General features: G+C 37.0%; 2 protein-coding genes across 2 annotated transcripts in view; one reads left to right on the top strand and one right to left on the bottom strand.

Annotated features, from left to right (window-relative positions):
* The window catches only part of LMLN (leishmanolysin like peptidase), an 83,188-nt gene extending 63,479 nt beyond the window's left edge, over positions 1–19,709 (bottom strand). The window contains exons 1-6 of the mRNA XM_032336024.1: positions 18,128–19,709; positions 6,245–6,342; positions 5,545–5,575; positions 4,622–4,704; positions 3,999–4,116; positions 1,474–1,652 (exon numbers count right to left, since the gene is read on the bottom strand). Of these exons, the coding sequence (XP_032191915.1) occupies positions 1,474–1,652; positions 3,999–4,116; positions 4,622–4,704; positions 5,545–5,575; positions 6,245–6,342; positions 18,128–18,346 (728 nt within the window). The 5' untranslated portion in view covers positions 18,347–19,709. The remainder of the gene's footprint in view (positions 1–1,473; positions 1,653–3,998; positions 4,117–4,621; positions 4,705–5,544; positions 5,576–6,244; positions 6,343–18,127) is intronic.
* Positions 18,432–19,933, top strand: part of IQCG (IQ motif containing G) — a 51,682-nt gene continuing 50,180 nt past the window's right edge. Inside the window, exon 1 of the mRNA XM_032336057.1 lies at positions 18,432–18,516. The gene's annotated coding sequence lies outside the window, so the exon portion shown is untranslated. The remainder of the gene's footprint in view (positions 18,517–19,933) is intronic.

A 19,933-nucleotide genomic window follows, 5' to 3' on the forward strand; every position in this document is an offset into this window, starting at 1 on the left:
ATTTTTAGCGTAACCAGTCAAGGACTGAGGGATTTCCCAGGATACGAGATTTTCAGTTCTAAAACAAGGGAAGTCCAGGCCAAATTGGAATGGCTGATAATCCTAATTATTTCTTTTTCCTTAGCATATTCAAGTACATATATAAACATATATAAATATAAAAATCATATTATATATACTGTTTTACAATGGTTTGACTCTCAATAGTATATTGGAAATGAAATTGTGTGTGTAGGTGTGTGTGCACAATCCATATAGTTTAGTTCAAATTAAGGTAACCATGATTTTGTAGCACTACTATTAGGAAGGTATATTTCACACAGACATCTACATTAAGAAAGTACCTCATTTTATGAGATAACTTATCATTCATTTAGCACTCCAAATACCACATTTAGTACTGAGACATCATTAATTACAAAAAATCTTAAAGCCAATGACAACTTCTCAGGAAAAAAGGAATACTCTATCAAATACATGTATTTTCACTAAATAATAGTGTGTGTGTGTATGTATGCAAAAACATATAGCACTTTCTTTTTCAGTATTACATTTAATCATTTGACTCTAAGCTTTCCCAACATTTAGAGGCTAAAGATTTTTGGGTAGATTTCACAGATCATCAGTTATACAGCATCATGGTAACAGACTATTTTGCATAATCCATGAGGATGATTTTGACCATATCCTTAACACCTTTAGGTAAACATATACCAGTGTTTCCTTTGTATTGCCTATTTGATTCAACTAATTATTTCATTTTTCTTTTTCTCAAATGAACAACACATCAACAGAAATGAAATAGCTCTTTAAATTCAGCTAGTCTTGACAGAGAAACATTCAAGACCTCAGCAATGGTCCTAATATACACATGAACTGGTCACATTAACTCTCCTAGATTTGAGAATGTTACCATCTATCCTGAGACATGGCGATTTCTCCTATCTTCAACTGATCTGTTTGGAGTATGACAGGCAATCTTCTGCATATACAATAACATTTTATTTCAAACCTGCTTCACTGAGAAAATTTTTAAAAATCTTTTGTAAATAGAGAGCCTCTAAATATTTTAAGTGATAATTTATCTAAGTGAAGGACACAGGAGGTAATATAACAATTAGATGAACAGTTATTTTGAACATCTTACAGATTCAACAGAGGTGCCAAAATTTAAGTTAAAATTGTTTCCTTAGGTATTTATTTACTTCCAAAGGACTCTGCACAGTAGACTTTTTCTCTGGAGCTGGTACTGACATTACCATATGATAACAGTTCTATCACCTGACACTCTCCTCTCCCCCCCCATTCCCCCCTATGCCCTGTCACCCCCACTCCTCCATCCAAGCAGGGTACAGTTTCTTACAACTGGAGGCAGGCTAGAAAATGCAAACATCCTGTACTCTAAATGCTTAGGACTCTTTTTAAGAGTTCCCATATTAGATCTTGGAAATTAAGTCTCAGGGGAAAGTTTACCTGTCCATTTTTGCTTCCTGCTGACAATAGGCTGCATAAGAGATGATGTTTTCATGGCTGCACCTCTCGGTGGCCAGAGCACCAACATACAGAACAAAGTCTGCATCCCGGACGCCCTCTTGGTCTTGCACACCCACTGCCACACAGGACCACTTACCCCCACGGCAGACCCTGCATCGCTGCACCCATGGTGGGCAACGGAAAATCAAACCAGAGACAAGATTAGTTGTAGAGATTTTTATTTTATGTGAATCCAGATTCTAAATTCGTATGATTTAACAGTTATTATCCTTCAACTTTTATCAAAATCCATTCCTACCTCTACTCAGTTCCTATCTCTAATTCTGAATTTATTTTGCTAAAATTTCTACTTTATGAGTGATAATAAAAATCTATAATCTTAATTAAGACAATCAATTGTTTTTTAAGGGGAGCTAACCAGGACGTAAAAAAAGACAGAAACAGATAAGGTTTTAAACTTTTAAACTTTGACAGTGAAATTACAAAGGACCTTCTTGTGTATGTGTATATATATATGTGCATATTCCTAGGAATCTACAATTATTTCAAAATTAATTAATAAAAAGCTTTTTATCTAATGGAAATGTATTTTTCTATTACAAAGCAATTCGTGTATCTTGTTAAAAATTCATACAATACAAAAATACACAAAGTAAAAAGTTAAAGTCATCTTTACCTTTTAAAGATGAGTTTAAAGGGTAAAGTCACCTCACCATCACTCTTGTTTCTAGTTTTCTAATCAAATCTTTGCCCTTGTAACATCTGTTTTTTAGAGAACTTCTCTCAAAGCTCCTAAACAATTATGAACTCCAACTTACAGTTTAAAAAATCAGTAAATTGTGATTTTTTTGTGTGTAAATAATGTTTTCATAGAGAGAAAAAACCAGAAATCCTCATTTCATTATATTGTTTACTCTTGTTTCTCTAATACATATATTTATAATTTTTCAGTTCAATTACTTTAACCTATTAATAGTGTTAAAAGAAGTTGTGATTTTTAAACATTCTTTTCCATGATCACTCATGTATTTAAAAAAAAAAAATCAGGACACCCTCAACCCTTCTTACATCAAGATGTAAGAAGCAGAATTTGGAGAAGCCAAGAGAATGAGAAACAAAAAATACTTCAGAAAAAAAGGAAAGCAATGCCTTTTTTTTTTTTTTTTTTTTTTAAGATTTTACTTTTAAGTAATCTCTACACCCAATGAGGGGCTCAAACAAACTCATGACCCAGATTGATCTGCATGTTCTTTTGACTGATCCAACCATATGCCCCAAGGACTTCTTAAAATGTCTACAAAATGCCTCTAAATTTCTTGGGTAAAAAGCTGGATAGGCAATTAACAAGTTTTTTTAATTTTTAAATGTGTCCCTAAAATCTTTTATACACTATCAAGAACTCTGAGAAAAGAAATAAAAGCTGAGTAAATTAGTTGTATGAGGGCCAACATATAAGCCTCTAAAAGCCTTATGGAGCTTCAAATAACTTAATAAAAAAATTACAAAGAAAACTTCATCTAAACGTAAGCTTAATTTTGGTTACAAAGTAAACGTTCAAGTAATATATTCACTTTCTAGAAGTAACCAGAGAACAGTTCAACAGAGAAAAACAGCTACGGCAATAATCATATTTACAAATGTATATGTATAATAAATTGGTTTTCCAGTATACACATTTAAAATTTTTATCTTTTTACTGATAAGTAATATACCCTTAATATGAAAAATCAGAACATTACAAAATTACATAACTTACCAAAGAAAAGCCCCCCCACTCCAACTCTTAAAGAAAACCATTAATATTTTGGTATGGCTCTAGATTTTTTAGTGTGTGTGTACACCTCTAGATTGTTTCATAATTTTTTATTGTATATGTACATACGTTTTTATTTTTTATGTTTTTCAGTTTTATTAAGTTGAATTATCGATTATAATTCTTAAATAAAATAGGCTAACTGATTTCCAACCTTTTTTTCATTTAAGACCTAAATATCTTTCCATGTCAGTAGATGGAGATCTACTTCATTCTTTAATAGCTGCACGGTATTCCACTATAGGATTATACCATAATTTAATACTAATATAGGATTTATAGTTTTACAAAGAATATCCTTGAACACATATTGCATATTTGCAAGTATTTTTATGGAATACATTTCCAAATTGGGTTGAAGCACACCATACATATTTTTTATTTTAAAAGATAATGTCAAATTGCCCTTCAAAAATACTTAGTATATACCTGCTAAAAGATGTTTTGGAAGATAAAATTCTAAGCTGAAATGATTCAGCAGCCCCAGAGACAAGTTGAAAAAAAGAGAAAAAAAGGAAAGAAGGTATCATCAAATTCATTTGAAAATAAATGAAAGAATAAAATGAGAAAAATGAAGCTTTTGAAATTAAAACTATAAAAACTTTTTGGTTACACTCACAGATTCAAAATCTCCGTCTCTCAGTTTATTCTAAAGAGTAAAAACAGAGCTGCTAAGAGTAGGGTGAATTACCTGGAGGTGCTCCTCAGGCACTATAACTGGGCCACATTTTGTATGCTCTGCAAATTCCCCAGTACAGTATCTATGGGGATCATTTTCCTTCTGTAGGTATCGGTTTGTTGCACGTTGTCTTCAGTTCATTTGTACATCAAAATTCAATTACAAAAAAAAAAAAAACCCATAGAAAAAAAGAAAGAAAACTAGTTCACAGCAGTTAAAAACATTTAAAAAAAAGCTACTATACTAGTTCATTAATAATAATTACTACTTTTGTTAGAAAAGTGGACTAAGAAAGAATTTTGGTTGCACGGAAAATTCTCCTAAGCTAGGTTTTCAGACACCCAAATAATTCATAAGCCTCTACTGTAGACACATGAGGGAGGGAGGGGATGTGGAGAATAAGCAACGACACCCCAGAAAAAGATCTAGCAGGTCACCTCATCATAGAAAATCAGGGAAAGAATGATCACCTAACAGATGCTTTCTTATTCCCTTTAAATACCTTGCAATTCGGTCACTAAGGACAAACATAATAAAATATCCTATATGAGTTTCATAATTTGTCATACTGACAGAATGGGGAGGTCAGAGTACCAAACAACGAAAGAAAATGACCTGTATAGAATGTGACATACCTGCTAAGTAAGATAGTGCCCGCAGGTCTCCGAACCTGAAAAGTCTTCTCTAAATAAGAAATAGCTTGTGGAAAAAGTTTATTCTAAATAAAAGTTGAAAAAAAAAAGGTCAGAATTATAGTTAAAGGACGAGTATATTTAAAACAAGTAAGCTCAGGATATTAATGACTGAGGGGAAAAAAGGGGAAAACTTTATAATTCTGGAATACAAACGCTAATTAGTCAAAGATTGTGTGGAAAGAGAATGAGTCTAGGAGCAAAGGAATTTCCTTATTTTCTTAGTTGAGCTTGGGGAAAGAAAATGAAGTGAAAAGTTCCTTCCCCATCTCTACTGAAATAGAATGTAAGAATATAGAAGTCTCAACTAATCTAAATTACTTCAAATTTGGGAGCAAATTAGATGACTCCAACATTAAGGTAATTTATGTTAAAATCTTATGTTTAGAAGATCTACTTTAATTTCACCGTATGTGTGACTCTGTAACAGCTAAGACACTGTTGACGTTAGCACCTCTATACGCAACTTCAGCATGTCATATATCAGACACATCCACCTGCAGGGGAATGAGTATTTCTACAAGACAATAGTGTCCTCGATGTATTTCAAAAATTGTCTTTTTCACTCTATCTTTAGCATGTTCTATTTCCACAAAACATAAGAGAACAAGGAAGAAAACAAGAAGACTGATTTACTATTAAATTGTAAAATGAGAAGACTAATTTAGCATCAAATAAGGACAAAATTTTGGTAAATGCATCACAGAGACGTCTTTGAAGAAAATGATAAAAATGTTCACTACCAACACCTTCTATTCATTCATTAAATAATGAGCATATATTTTCTTTGTTGAAGTATAATTTATATATAATAAAGTGTACCCACTTCAAGTATCAAATTCAAGCCATAAGTATTTATGACATACCTTTACGAGGTATCTTTTCTCAGGGAGCAATCTGAAAATCAAGACATAAAACATAAGAATTGCCACGGTGGGCACAGCACTGTCAATGATCATTAGTTCAGAGTGTATCTGGCAGGAGCCCCAAGGAATGCTCTGTGGAAGATCTAGTATCAGTCCTCTAAAATCTTAATTTACCTCAAGAAACATTTGAGCTTACTCTGTACCAACACAATGCTAGGCATGATCATGTTATCCCATTCTTTTGGAAAATTAAGGAGAGGGAAAGACATCAGTTACTCCTAATAGCTCTTCATACATGATTACAGATTCATAATTTATCTATTTTCTGAACCCCTTTTACACTAACTGAAAGATTAGACTATCATCCCTTTGGCTAATAATTTTGTAAATGTTCTTATTATATATATTAATACTTTTATTTTTCCTCCAGGTACTTACTGAGGAGGTGCCTTCCAGGTATGTTATGACCACAGACAAGTAGATACATACTAGCTCTGTTAAAACTGTTTATGATGTATAGATTGATTTTAATCATATCCCATTATCATCATCCTTCCAGACTAAAAGGCATTATTAGATTAATTCCATCTTGAAGGTGCATTAGCATGTAGTTCCATATATGGATCTTCAGGTAAAAAATGGAAATATCTTCACTACTTTGATTCTTAATTTTAAAAAGACAAAATAATGGTGTACTTACTCGTCAATACTTTTATCATAGACAGTCTTGATTCTTAAATGTTCATCAACATCTCTTTTTACAACATGATTTGCCTTAAGATGAACCTTATTTATGACCTGAAAAAAATAGATTTGAAAAATGTTTAAAGGGTGTTTTACAGACTAGCTAATGGAGATTCTAACCAGAAAAAAAATTAAAGAACTAAATAAATGAAGAGTTGTTTCATGCTCACGGATAGGAAGACTCAATATTGTCAGAAAGTCAGTTCTTCCCAATTTGATCTGTAGATTCAATGCTATTCCAGTCAGAATCCCAGGAAGTTATACTGAGGACACCAAACAAACTGATTCTAAAGTTTATATGGAAAGGCAGATCCAGAATAGCCAACACTATGTCAAAGGAGAAGAACAAAGTTGGAAGACTGATACTATCTGACTTCAAGATTTACTATAAGCTATAGTGATCAAAACGTGGTACTAACAAAAGAGACAAACATTTACTGCAGCATTATTTAAAACAGCTAAGATACAGAAGCAGCCTAAATGTCCTTTGACAGATGAATGGATAAAGAAGATATGGCATAAAAAAAAAAAGAAGAAGATATGGTACTACACAATGGAATATTACTCAGCCATAAAAAAGAATGAAATCGGGCGCCTGGGTGGCTCAGTGGGTTAAGCCGCTGCCTTCGGCTCAGGTCATGATCTCAGAGTACTGGGATCGAGTCCCGCATCGGGCTCTCTGCTCGGCAGAGAGCCTGCTTCCCTCTCTCTCTCTCTCTGGCTGCCTCTCCATCTACTTGTGATTTCTCTCTGTCAAATTAATAAATAAAATCTTTAAAAAAAATAAAAAATAAAAAAAAAAAGAATGAAATCTTGCCATTCCTGACAACACAGATAGATCTCCACGGTATTATGCTAAGTGAAATAAGTCAGAGAAAGGCAATATGATTTTAGTTATCTGGAGTCTAAAAAACTGAAAATGAACAAACATACAGTGCAACACATGTAATAAATACAGGATACATATTGTAATCACTAGTGCAAATACTCAAATATATTGCATTTTATTGTAATTTAATTATAACTCAATTTAAAAAGTAAAGCAGAGATATAGCTAAAAAGTCAACAGAAGAATCAAAATAGAAAAGAGAGGAAACAAAGAAAAAAGTGGAACAGAGAAACAGCTGAACTGCAGACCCAAATCCAACTCTCAATAATCATATTAAATGTAAACAGACTATAGAACATTTCCATTAAAAAGCAAATATTGTCAGACTAAGTAACAGAGCAAGATTTATTTTTCTAAGAAACTCATTTTAACTATAAAGATCTACAGGGATTGAAAGTGTAAGAATGGAACAAGATATATTATGTAAACATTGATAAAAAAAAAAAAAAAAGAAAAAGCCAGGGTGGCTATACTAGTATTAGACAAAGTATATTTCGAAACAAGGAAAACTATCAGGGATAAAGAGAAGGGCAATACGTAGCGCTAAATGAGTCAATTCAACAAGAAAACAACGATCTAAAACATGTAACCACCTAACAGCACAGCTTCAAACTACATGAAGCAAAACCTGAAAAAAATAGACAAATCCACAGTTATAGCTAGAGGCTTCAACACTTATACCTCAGTAATCAGTGCAGACCAGAGACAAAATCAGTAAGGATACAGGAGACCTATGTAGCACTACAACTAACTTAACTGAACCGACATTTATAGAGCACTTGCCCCAATAATAGCAGAATGTACATTCTTCTCAAGTGCATATTGCAACATTCACCTAGATAGATCAAATTTTTGGCTCTAAAACAAATTTTAAGAAATAGAGAAAACCTGAATCATACAAAGGATGTTCTCTATCCATAACAAAATTAAATTAGAATGCAATTACTGAAAGAAAACAGGGAAATTTCCTAATATTTAAAAATCAAACAACTAATAATCACTAGGTTGAAGAGGAAGTCACAAAAGAGATTAGAAAATATTTTTATAAAGATCTTATTTTTAAATCATCTCTATACCCAACAAGGGACCTGAACTCACAACTCCAAGATCAAGAGTCACATGCTCTACCAATTGAGTCAGCCAGGTGTCCCTAGAAAATATTTTAGTTGAATGAAAATCAAACTACAGCAAATTAATATTTGTGGAATACAGCTGAAGCAGTGTTTACAGGAAAATTTATTTTTAAAAACCCTCTAATTATCTAAGCTTCTATTTTAAGAAACCAGAAAAGGGGGGAACCTGGGTAGCTCAGTCAGTTAAGTTTCTGCCTTGGGCTCAGGTCATGATCCCAGAGTTTTGGGATCAAGCCCCACACTGGGCTCCCTGATCAGTAGGGCGTCTGCTTCCCCCTCTCCCACTCCCCCTGCTTGTGTTCTCTCTTTTTCTCAAATAAATAAATCTTTAAAAAAAAAAAAAGAAAGAAAGAAAGAAAGAAACCAGAAAATGAGCAAACTTAAAAAAAAAGAAGAAAATAATAAAGAGTAGAAGCCAATTAAATGGAAAACAGAAAAATAATAGAGAAATCAATAAAACTAAGAGCTAATTCTTTGAGAAGACTAATATAACTGATAAACCCCTAAGCAGAGAGACCAAGAGAAAGAGAGAGAACACCAATTACCAATGTCAAGAATGAAACAGGAGATATTACTACAGACTTTACAGACTATGATACTGTGATTTACAATAGGAAATATGTATTTGGTTTTTGCCCCATTACTGGCACAGAGTTCTTAAAATCTTAGAATTTCCTAAGTGATGAGAGTGATAAAAGTGTATTTTGTTAAATTAATGAGGCGACTTTTGGAAAGCACCTAAGGATGGGGACTGATTGCCAGTGGAGCCAACCATGTGATTAGAGGGTTGGAACTTTCAGTCTTCACCCCTTCATCTCTGATGAGGAGAGGGGCTGCAGTTGAGTTCAATCCTAATGGGTGATGATTTAATTAACCATGTCTATGTGATGAAGCTTCTATAAAACCCAAGATGATGAGATTTGGAGTTTCCTATTGGTGAACATTGTTAACCTTAAAAATAAAACTGCTGGTTATTTTTCCAGCAAAAATGGATTTGGGAATAGAAGAAAACTGCAATCCAGGACAAGCATGATACAACAAAACCATAGGCAAATCTAAAGAACAAAGGAGAGGGATAATACTCTTACAGAGAGAAAAAGGAAACTGGGAGGGCTATTACAAGCAAAATGTCTACTGGAATAAACTGGGAGTTCAAAGTATAAAGGCTTTTCATTGGCTTAGTTGTGAGTCTCTCATTGGCTGGACTATTGCCAGGGAAGGAGCGAAAACATTCTTCCTTCTGCTGGGATAGTAAAATAGTATACACATGCAAGGTCCATCATTTCCTGTTAGGTCTGTAATTGACAATGAATGGCAGGGCATGAGAGTTCCCTCTTGCTGGCCTCCCAGCTCCATTCTAAATGAGGTTTCCCCTTTTATTGATTTTCAGACCATATGAAAGAGATTCCTAGAGAAGGGAATGCTCTGATGGGGGGAAACTCCTTGCCCTTTCTCTATACCTTGCCCTATGCACATCTTCCATCTAGTTGTCCTTGAGTTATACTTTTTTTTTTTATAATAAACCAGTAATCTAGTAGTAATTTTTTTCTCTGAGTTCTATGAGCTGCTCTAGCAAATTAAACCAACCCAAGGAAGGGGTTGTTGGAAATTCCAATCTATAATCATTTGTTCAGAAGCTCAGATGACAGTCTGGACTTAACAACTGGTGCCTGAAATTGTGGAGTGTGGGCCAGTCTTACAGAACTGCAGAATCTGATGCTATCACTGGGTAGATAGTGTCAGAACTGAGTTTCGGTTTGTGTAGGAGAGTTACTTGGCAGTGTGTGGAAAACCCCCCACATGTTGGAATTGATACCAGAACACTGTATTACAGACATTTAAAAAATCAAAAGAGAATACTAAGAAAAACGTTGAGCCCATAACTTTGACAACTTTAATGAAATGAAATTCTCTGAAAGATATAATGTGATCAAAACAAAACAAAGAAGAAATAACTTGAATAGTCCACTATCTATTAAAGAAAATAGTTCACAGTTTACAACTCCCCACTAAAGAAAATTCCAGGTTGAGATGTCTTCATTCATGAATTCTATTAAACATTTAAGGAAGAAACAACAGTAACTGTGTGCAAGCTCTTCCTTAAAATGGAAGGGGAAGGAATATTTCCAAACTTATTCTCTGAGGCTGGCATTACCCTAATACTGAAACCAACAGTTATCGGAGAAAAAAAAATCTACAGACCAATATCCTTCATAAATATATATGCAAAATTATCAACATCAGCAAGTTACATCCGGCAAAACGTAAAAAAAGGGTAATACATCATAACCAAGTGGAATTTTAATCTAAGGAATGCAATGCTAGTTTATCATTTAAAAATTTCAAACAATGTAATTCACAACATCAACATACTGAAGAAAAAAAGTTACACAATTATATTAATTAATGCCAAAAAGACATTTAATAAAATTCAGGGGTTCTTGGGTGTCTCGGTCAGTTAAGCATCTGCCTTCAGCTCAGGTCATGATCCTGAGGTCCTAGGATCAAACTTCTGACAGGCTCCCTACTCGGCAGGGAGTCTGCTTCTTCCTCTCCCTCTTATCCTTCCCCATGCTTGCGCGCTTGCTCTCTTTCTTTCTGAAATGAATAAAAAATCTTAAAAAAAAATTCAATATCCATCCATGATAAAAACTAAGAATAGAAAGTAATTTTCTCCACATGGCAAAGCACATTTGCCAAAAATCTAAAACCAATACACTTTTTTCTTTTAAAGGGTGTTTTTTAAAAAAGATTTTAATATTTAAGATTTAACAATATCTACAACTAATATTCTTCTTTTAAAAAGATTTTGTTTATTTGAGAGAAAGACCGCCAAAGAGTGCAAGTGGAGGGGTAGGGGCAGAGGGAAAAGGAAAAGCCAACTCTCTGCTGAGCAGGGAGCCCAGACCTGAGGCAGGGGTGGCATCAATCCCAGGACCCAGGATCATGACCTGAGCTGAAGGCAGACACTTAACTGACAGAGAAACTCAGGTACCCCTACAACTAATTTTTTTTTTTTTAAGATTTTATTTATTTATTTGACAGAGATAACATGTAGGCTGAGAGGCAGGCAGAGACGGGGTGGGGGAAGCAGGCTCCCTGCTGAGCAGAGAGCCAGATGCGGGACTCAATCCCAGGACCCTGAGATCATGATCTGAGCCGAAGGCAAAGGCTTAACCCACTGAGCCACCAGGTGCCCCAATATTCTTAATAATAGAAGACTGAATGCCTTCCTAAGATCAGGAACAATGCAAGAAAGTCTACTCTCACCATTCTTATTCAATGTCATATAGGAGGTCACAGTATGATAAAGCAATATTAATATTAAATATTTAATATAAGCAAAAGATAGATATTGTAATCCCTAAAGCAAATACACACACACACACACACACACACAGGTTAAAAGTAAAAGAATGAAAGAGATATATCACATAAGCTCTATCATAAACAAGCTCAAGTGTCTCTATTAGTATCAGACAGAACAGACTTCAAGACAGGAAGTATTACCAGAAATAAAGAGTGATATTTTATAATGATAAAGAGTTAATATATCAGGAATTGTAAATATGAATGTATCTAATAACAATGGATTCAAAGTCTACAGAGTAAAAACTGATAGAAGTAAAGAGAAAAAGAAAAAATTTACAATCTTAAGAGATCTTTAAGACCTTTGTCTGAGCATAGGAAGTGCTTAGAATACCATCAATCACTTTACCTTACTGACACATATAAAAAGCTATAATCAATAACTATAGAATATATATTCTTTGCAAGTATACATGAAAAGTTAAATAGGATACAGCATATGCTGAGGTATAAATAAATCAATCTCAAATTTCAAATTTCTGTCTTACAGAAGACACTCTCTAAATAACAGTAACAATAAGATCTAGAAAAGGACCCAATATTTAGAAATTATATTTAAAATTTTTAATAACCCTCAGATTAAAGAAGAAATTACCAGGGAAAATAAAAACACTTTGGATCAAACAACAATTAAGCTCCCCTACTCTTGCTCTCTCGCTCACTCTCATCTATCTTAAATAAATCAATATAATCTTAAAAAAAAAAAAAGACAACTCTCGATTAAAGATAAATAAATAAATAAATTACCAAAGCTAACAGTTGGTTATTTAGGATGTCTTTATGCCAAAAAATTTAACAGTTCAGATGAAATAAAGTCCTTAAAAACACAAGTTACCAAGACAGGCACAGAATCAAATAGAAAGTATGAACTGACTTGTTATCAGAGAAATTGGATTTATCTAAACTTTTCTACATAGTGGTTGCTTGGGGCCAGAGGTGAAAACAGGGACTGATTAGATAGATAGGTAGATGGATAGATGGATAGATTTTTAGTAATTTCTACACCCTACATGGGGCTCAAACTCATGACCCTGAGATCAAGAGCCGCATGCTTTCCTGGCTGAGCCAGCCAGGTGCCCCAGGGATTGACTAAAAATGGGCATAATGGATCTGTTTAAGGTGATGGAACTATTCTAAAACTGGATTGTGCTGATAGCTACACAATTCTGCAAATTTATTAAAAGTCACTGAATTGGACATTTAAGTGGGTGAATTTTGTTATATAAATTATAGCTCCAGAAGAGTTGTTTTTTTTTTAAAGATTTTATTTGTCAGAGAGAGAGACAGAGAGAGTGAGCACAAGCAGGGGGAGTGGCAGGCAGAGGGGGAAGCAAGCCCTCATCGAACAAGGAGCCTGATATGAGACCCAATCCCCGGACCCTGGATCATGACCCACGCTGAAGGCACGCCTAACCACTGAGCCACCCAGGTATCCCTCAATAAGAGTATCTTAAAAACTCTCTACAAAGGCCCACCCAGGTGGTCTCAACTATGAATTATACTAAACATTTAAGGAAGAAATGATTTCAGTTTTATACAAACTCTTTTAGAAAATACAAGAAGATGGAACACCTCCCAACTCATTATGTGAGACCAGTATAATTCTGATATCAAAAATGAACAAAGGGATGCCTAGGTTGTTCAGTCAGTTAAGCGGCTGTCTTCTCTCAGGTCATCATGTCCTGCTTCGGGCTCCTTGCTCAGTGGGGAACCTGCTTCTCTCTACATGCCACTCCCCCTGCTTGTGTGCTCTCTCTCTCAGTAAACAAAATCTTTAAAAAAATGAGCAAAAACTTCACTAAAAAAAGAATTTATAAATCAACATTACTCATAAACATAGATGCATAAATCTTTAACAATCTTTTAGCAAACTGAATTCAGAGATACATAAAAAGGATAATACATCCTTAAGTTAGGACCAAGGAGGGTCTATCACAAAAAGCAATTGCTATTTACACAATTTACTACTGGAAAATTCAATGTATTCTATCATATAGCAAAATATTTTACATAATTCCATTTGTATAAACTAAGCTCTAAAAGAGACAAAACTAATCTTCTCTCTCTCTCTCTCTTTTTTTAAGATTTTATTTATTTGTCAGAGAGAGAGAGAGAAAACAAGCAGGGAGGGCGGCAGGCAAAGAGAGAAGCAGGCTCCTTGCTGAGTAAGGAGCCCAATGCAGGACTCAATCCCAATCCCTGGGAACATGCCCTGAGCTGAAGGCAGTTGCTTAACTGACAGAGCCATCCAGGAGTCCTGAGACAAAACTAAACTAATGTTAAAAAAAAATAAATTAAAAAAAGGGAATAATTGTCGCCTGGGGTATCTGGATAGGGAAAACTGACTGGCACAAGATGGGGCAGGGATCTTTCTGGAGACATAGAAATATTCTGTTATCATGTGGCTACAAGCTTCTCATGAACTACATGACTGCATTTATTACGTTCCAATACATGTAAATTTAGCAGAAAGCTTTTAGGGGCACATGGCTGGCTCAGTTGGTAGAACATGCCACTCTTGATCTTGAGGCTCTGAGTTCGAGCTCCATACTGGGCACACAGGTTACTTAAAAAAAAAAAAAAAAAAGTTTAAAATAATATTCCTTCCTTCCTTTCTACTTTCCTTCCTTTTTGCTTCATTTTTTAGAGCACTGAGGGGCAGAGAGAGATGGAGAATTCTCAAGCAGGCTCTACTCCCAGCACAGAGCCCCAGGTAGAGCTCGATCTCACAACCCTGAGACCATGACCTGAGCCAAAATCAAGAGCCAGAAACTTAACCGACTAAGCCTCCCAGGTGCCCCAACAACAAAACTTTTAAAAGTAACAACAAGTGGGATGCCTGGGTGGCTCAGTCAGTTAAGCGGCTGCCTTCAGCTCAGGTCATGATCCTAGGGTCCTCCGATGGAGTCCCACCCTGGGCTCCTTTCTCAGCCGGGAGCCTGCTTCTCTCTCTGCCTCTGCCTGCCACTCTGCCTGTGTGCACGCTTGCTCTCTCTCTCTCTCTCTGACAAATAAATAAATGGAATCTTAAAAAAAAAAAAAAAAAGTAACAAGTGAGAGGATGGAGAATGGGTGGAAGTATATGAAATATGAATGAGAGAATATGGTAAGAGTTAAAGCTGGGTGATGTGTCCATGAGCGTTCATTATACTATTCTGTTTTTTTGTTTTCATTTATATAATTAAAAAATGAAACTTAGAGGTTTGGGTTGAAAACAAGTTAAATATGTAAAAAAAGTTTTTTTAGTTGGTTCTATACCCAACATGGGTATAGAACATGGGGCTTGAACTCACGGATCAAAAGTCTACATTCAACATGGGGCCTGAACTTAGAGATCAAGAGTCTCACACCCTACCAACTGAGCCAGCCAGGCGCCTCCCTACACCTCCCCTCCTACTTCCCTCCCAGCCTCCCAACATGTTTTGTACTTCCCACCACAACCCCAAAAATGTTACAAAATTTCCTATAGCATTTAACAGAGGTGTAGTCACTAGTATGAGTACAATGAATAATTCTTTTTTTTTAAGATTTTATTTATTTATTTGAGCATGAGTGGGGAGAGGGGCAGAGGGAGAGGGAGAATAAGACTCCCTGCTGAGCAGGGAGTACAATACTGGGCTCATTCCTAGGACCCTGGATCATGACCTGAGCCAAAAGCAGACGATTAACTGACTGAGCCACCCAGGCACCTACAATGAATTACTCTTGCCTATACTTTATGTTTAGGTTAAAGCTAAGACAATGGTTAGGAGGACTTGCTATTATATAGTCTATGAAGAACCGGGAGATTTATTAAGAATGATAAGTCTCAAAAAGAACTTAGTAGCTTGCTTTTAGTATCTGAAGCACTATACAATTGAGTTTGTTTAGCCAAGAGGCATGAATAGGAATAGTGGGTAAAAATTTCCGGAAGAGTTTTCAGCTCTATCAAAAGAAGAACTTTATACTGGTGATCTCCAAAAGTAAAAGTATCTCCGCCTCTGGAGATAATCTCTCTATCCACTGAGATGTTCAAAAAGAAGTTGGGAGTTTTGAACACTGGCAACAATCACTAGATGAAACTGCTATATGTTTCCTCCAATGGAGAGATTTTGCAATTCTTTGAATAGTTTTCTCTTCCTGTAATCTAAATTCAAAGAAAGAAGCACAGGGTTTTGCAGGAATGGTTTTGTTGTTTTAGTTGTTTTTAAAGAATTCATTGGGGGTGGGAGAATTGGGGCTATATTGTTAAAGGGTACAACCTTGCAACCAGTAAGTAAATAAGCCCTGAAGCTCTAATACAGCATAGTGACTATAGTCAACAATACTGTATTATAAACTTAGAACTTGCTAAGAGACTAAAAAAATAAATAAAATTCAGCCAAAATGCAGTGTCATGATAAAAGCTGAAATATAGCTATAAGCCCCAAACTTAGTATTTTGGCACATATGGTTGTAACAGTATGCATAGAACATTTTGGAAATTATCACAAAAATGAGTGGTCTTAGATTTCTGGGCTGAACTGAAAATTTCAAGATTAGTCTTTCTCAATAAAGTAATAAGACAATTATAAAATCAATCATAACATGCCACCCTGCCCCAGGTACTCTATCTCCTTTCTACAAAGAACACTGATTATTGTGGGCTCTCTAAATACTGCTGAGAAATCAGACATAAACCTCATCCAAAGGAACCTTACAATTTAACTACAAAAGCAAGACTACAAAGAAATGCCTGAGAAATAAACCTTCCCCTCACAGTAGTACTTGGTTAAGTGCCAGAAGAGATTACAGATAAGACATACTATGAAATGGAAAAAAACATTCTGCTGGAGTGGTTTCACCTGACTGTCTTGAAGGTAGGGAACTTTAACTAGGATTAAAAGAACATAGGGCACCTGGATGGCTCAGTGGGTTAAAGCCTCTGCCTTCAGCTCAGGTCCCAGGGTCCTGGGATCAAGCCCCAAATCGGCCTCTCTGCTCAGCGGGGAGCCTGCTTCCCTCTCTCTGCCTGCCTCTCTGCCTACTTATGATCTCTCTCGTCAAATAAATAAATAAAATCTTAAAAAAAAAAAAAAAAAAAGAATGTAGAGAGGGAGAAAAATGGAAGGAGGCAGGCACTTGCAGGGTAGGAGAACAGGGTAAAGCAAGCAATGTGGTGAAGTAACTTGAAAATAAGCCTGAATTTTGTCTTAGAGAGCCCCCCAATAGCCTTCCAATGCCTTTAGCTCTCCTAACCTTTGGGTCAGTAGTTTCCAATGTGTGGTCTTTGGACAAGTATCATCATCAACCACCTGGGAGCCTGAACTGCAAATTCTGGGTACCATCCCAGACCTAATGAGTCAGAAAGTGGGGGAGTGAGACAGCAAACTGTGTTTTAACAAATCTTTTAGGTGATTCTGATGAACTCTCAAGTTGAAAACCACTGCTCTACAATTGCCTAAATACAACTCTCAGCACAGGAAAGCCATCATGTTGTGAGTGCCTAACTCAGCCCCTTTGCTGGGTGCAGAAAGGGAGTTAACGCTGTTAGAGAAGGCAGTTTGTGAGGTTCTCACAAGATGCCGCGAGGCCAGCAAAGAGGAAGTCATGGCCATCTATGAAGGAGAGGCCTGTCCTGGCACCACTCCAAAAGAAAACCACAAGGGACTGCCATCTTGACAGCTTGAGTGACCTCAGCTCATTATACAGTTGTTTTATCATTAGCACTGCGGTTATGAAGGAGCTCCGCCTCTGAAATCTCCACGAGAGTTCTTTATCGGGCAAATAAGGCAAGAAAAAGGGCATAACCTACATTCCTGGAAGAGACCACCCTGTTTCCAAGAAATCCTCACTTCAAGTAATGAATATTCCACCCCTTTGTTAACAACTGTCAATAACAGAAACCGAAACGCAGTAGGCTCAGACCTTCCTTGAGCGCACCCTCTCTCACATCTCTAGAATGTAGTTTTACTTTAAGAAACTTTCCTGCTTGGGGGCGCCTGGATGGCTTAGTCTTTAGGCGCCTTCGGCTCAGGTCATGATCCCAGGGTCCGGGAATCAAGCCCCACATCGTACTCCCTGCTTGGCGGGAAGCCTGCATCTCCCTGTCCCACTCCCCCTGCTTGTATTCTCTCTCTCCCTGTCTTCCCCTCTGTCAAAGAAATAAAATCTTTAAAGAAAAAAGGAAAGAAAGAACGAAAAGAAAGCTTCCTGCTTGTACTGCTTATGCACCCTGTTGTCTGTCCTTGAATTATTTCTCCTGGCAGACCAAGAGCCTCCAGCGACATCTTTTGCAGGGGCTGGGTCAAGGGCTCAGGACCAAGGATCACCCGGTAACAAGGGCAGGTCCAACCCCCAAGAGTTCAGTTTCCCGTCCAACTTCGCTTTCTTCTCCAACACACCTTGTTCCAGCAACTACCCTCTACATCTTCGCCTCTTGTGTTACTTTACCCTCACAGCGCCCGTTCCCGCCCCTCCGTCGCCCTACCTCAGTCTCAGAGGGGACGTGGTGCCGGCAGGGAGGGGAACTGTCCAAGGAGACAGGAATTGATGTGGAGCTTGCCCAGAGGCCGCCCAACAGGAGTAAAACGCCTTGGACCCATAAAGACCTGCTCCAGCGCCACTGGCTAGGGCCAGGGCCTGAACCCGAGAAACCTGCAACTCCGTTCCATTCCGCCGCCATCTTCTGGCCGAGCGTCGTTACCATGGAGTACGTGACGTCTTCACCCTGGCGCCAGCCCCGCCCCTCGCTGCCGGCGGAGAGACGATTTTCGATTGGCTAGCATCACCAACCAGATCGCCCCGGATGTGAACTGCATCACGGTGGTCGCGTCTCAGTTCGGGAAGCCTGCCAATAAATGGCCTTTCGCGGCCCACGTGAGTTGGGCTGTAGGAAGACTAGTGGGTGTTGCACGGCAATTATTGTATAAGGCCATTTCTCTTTAATTCAGTTTCTCACCTTAAAGGTAGGCATCCACACTGGGTGCCATGTAGCTTAAACAAACTGATGTAGAAGCTTTAACGGTTTAGCCCTCTGTATAAAAGATGAATGGAATGTACTTTCATTTTTACTTTATTTTCAGTCACCAATTTTAGCACCATTTAGTCATTTCTTATAAAATCAGTATGTTCGTTCCTATTCAACCCCATCCCTTAACTGTTATAAAACAAAACAAGAATTAGGGGTGTCTGTCTTTGTGCAGCATTTGACTCGATTTCTGGGGTACTGAGTTCAAACCCCACAATGGGCGTGGAGCCTACTTAACACAAAAACTGCAAAAAACAAACAAACCCAAAACAACCCACAAGAATTGCAACTGCATTTAACCCAGGAAGAGACCAGGTGGATCCTTGCCATTAAGGAAACTCCACCTTCAATCTAGGCCAGGAGTAACTATAAAAAAACTGAAAATTGGGATATTACCCCCAAGGCCCTTTAAAAATTAAAACTAGTAACTGTAAGCACTGAACTGGGACAGTTTATTTACTCAGAACTGAATACTGTAAATTACTATACTAGGAACTGGGGAAAGTAAAGAATAGCCCCAAGATCATACAATTCATTGGTCAAGATCATGTACTCAAACTGAAAGGTGGGGCATTCTACCAGTAAAGGCTTATTACACAATGAGTCTATCATCCCCCAACTAGTTGAAATTGGGACTCCAAATCAAATTTATCACTTTCAAGACATGTGCTTTTTCCACTACAAGATGATAAAGAACCTATGAATTCTGAACAGAGAGTAGCACCAGGAAACATCAAGTTCCTAGTTTTAACAGTTGTGTCATGCTGGGGACAGGCTGTTTCAGATCCAGCCAACCAATTGCTAGCCATTTGAGTTCATTTCTCTGAAACACAGGATTCCTCCAATGGTACCTCTGGCTTGAGGACCATTTTTGTACTCACCAAATCTCATTATGGGAAGAGAAATGCATAAAGCCCTCTCTCATTTACTAAGTGCTGTATTACTAAATCAATTCAAGAGAATGAATTTCCATGCAAGGTTGTCTTGCCTCTGCATTTACTCAGGTCATCCTAAGGATTCTTTTTTTAAAAAAGATTATTTGACACACAGGGGGAGAGATCACAAGTAGGCAGAGCAGCAGGCAGAGGGAGAAGCAGGCTCCCTGCTGAGCAAAGCCCCATGCAGGAGTCGATTCCAGGACCCTGAGATCATTACCTGAGCCACCCAAACCTCTCTTCTTTGCTCAACTGTCCACTTCCTGTTTATTCACCTCCATTATTCTATCATCATCCTACTCAATACCATATTCACTTAATTCCTACAAAG

Source organism: Mustela erminea, chromosome 1 (genome assembly GCF_009829155.1).
Source record: "Mustela erminea isolate mMusErm1 chromosome 1, mMusErm1.Pri, whole genome shotgun sequence".
NCBI classification, from domain to species: domain Eukaryota; kingdom Metazoa; phylum Chordata; class Mammalia; order Carnivora; family Mustelidae; genus Mustela; species Mustela erminea.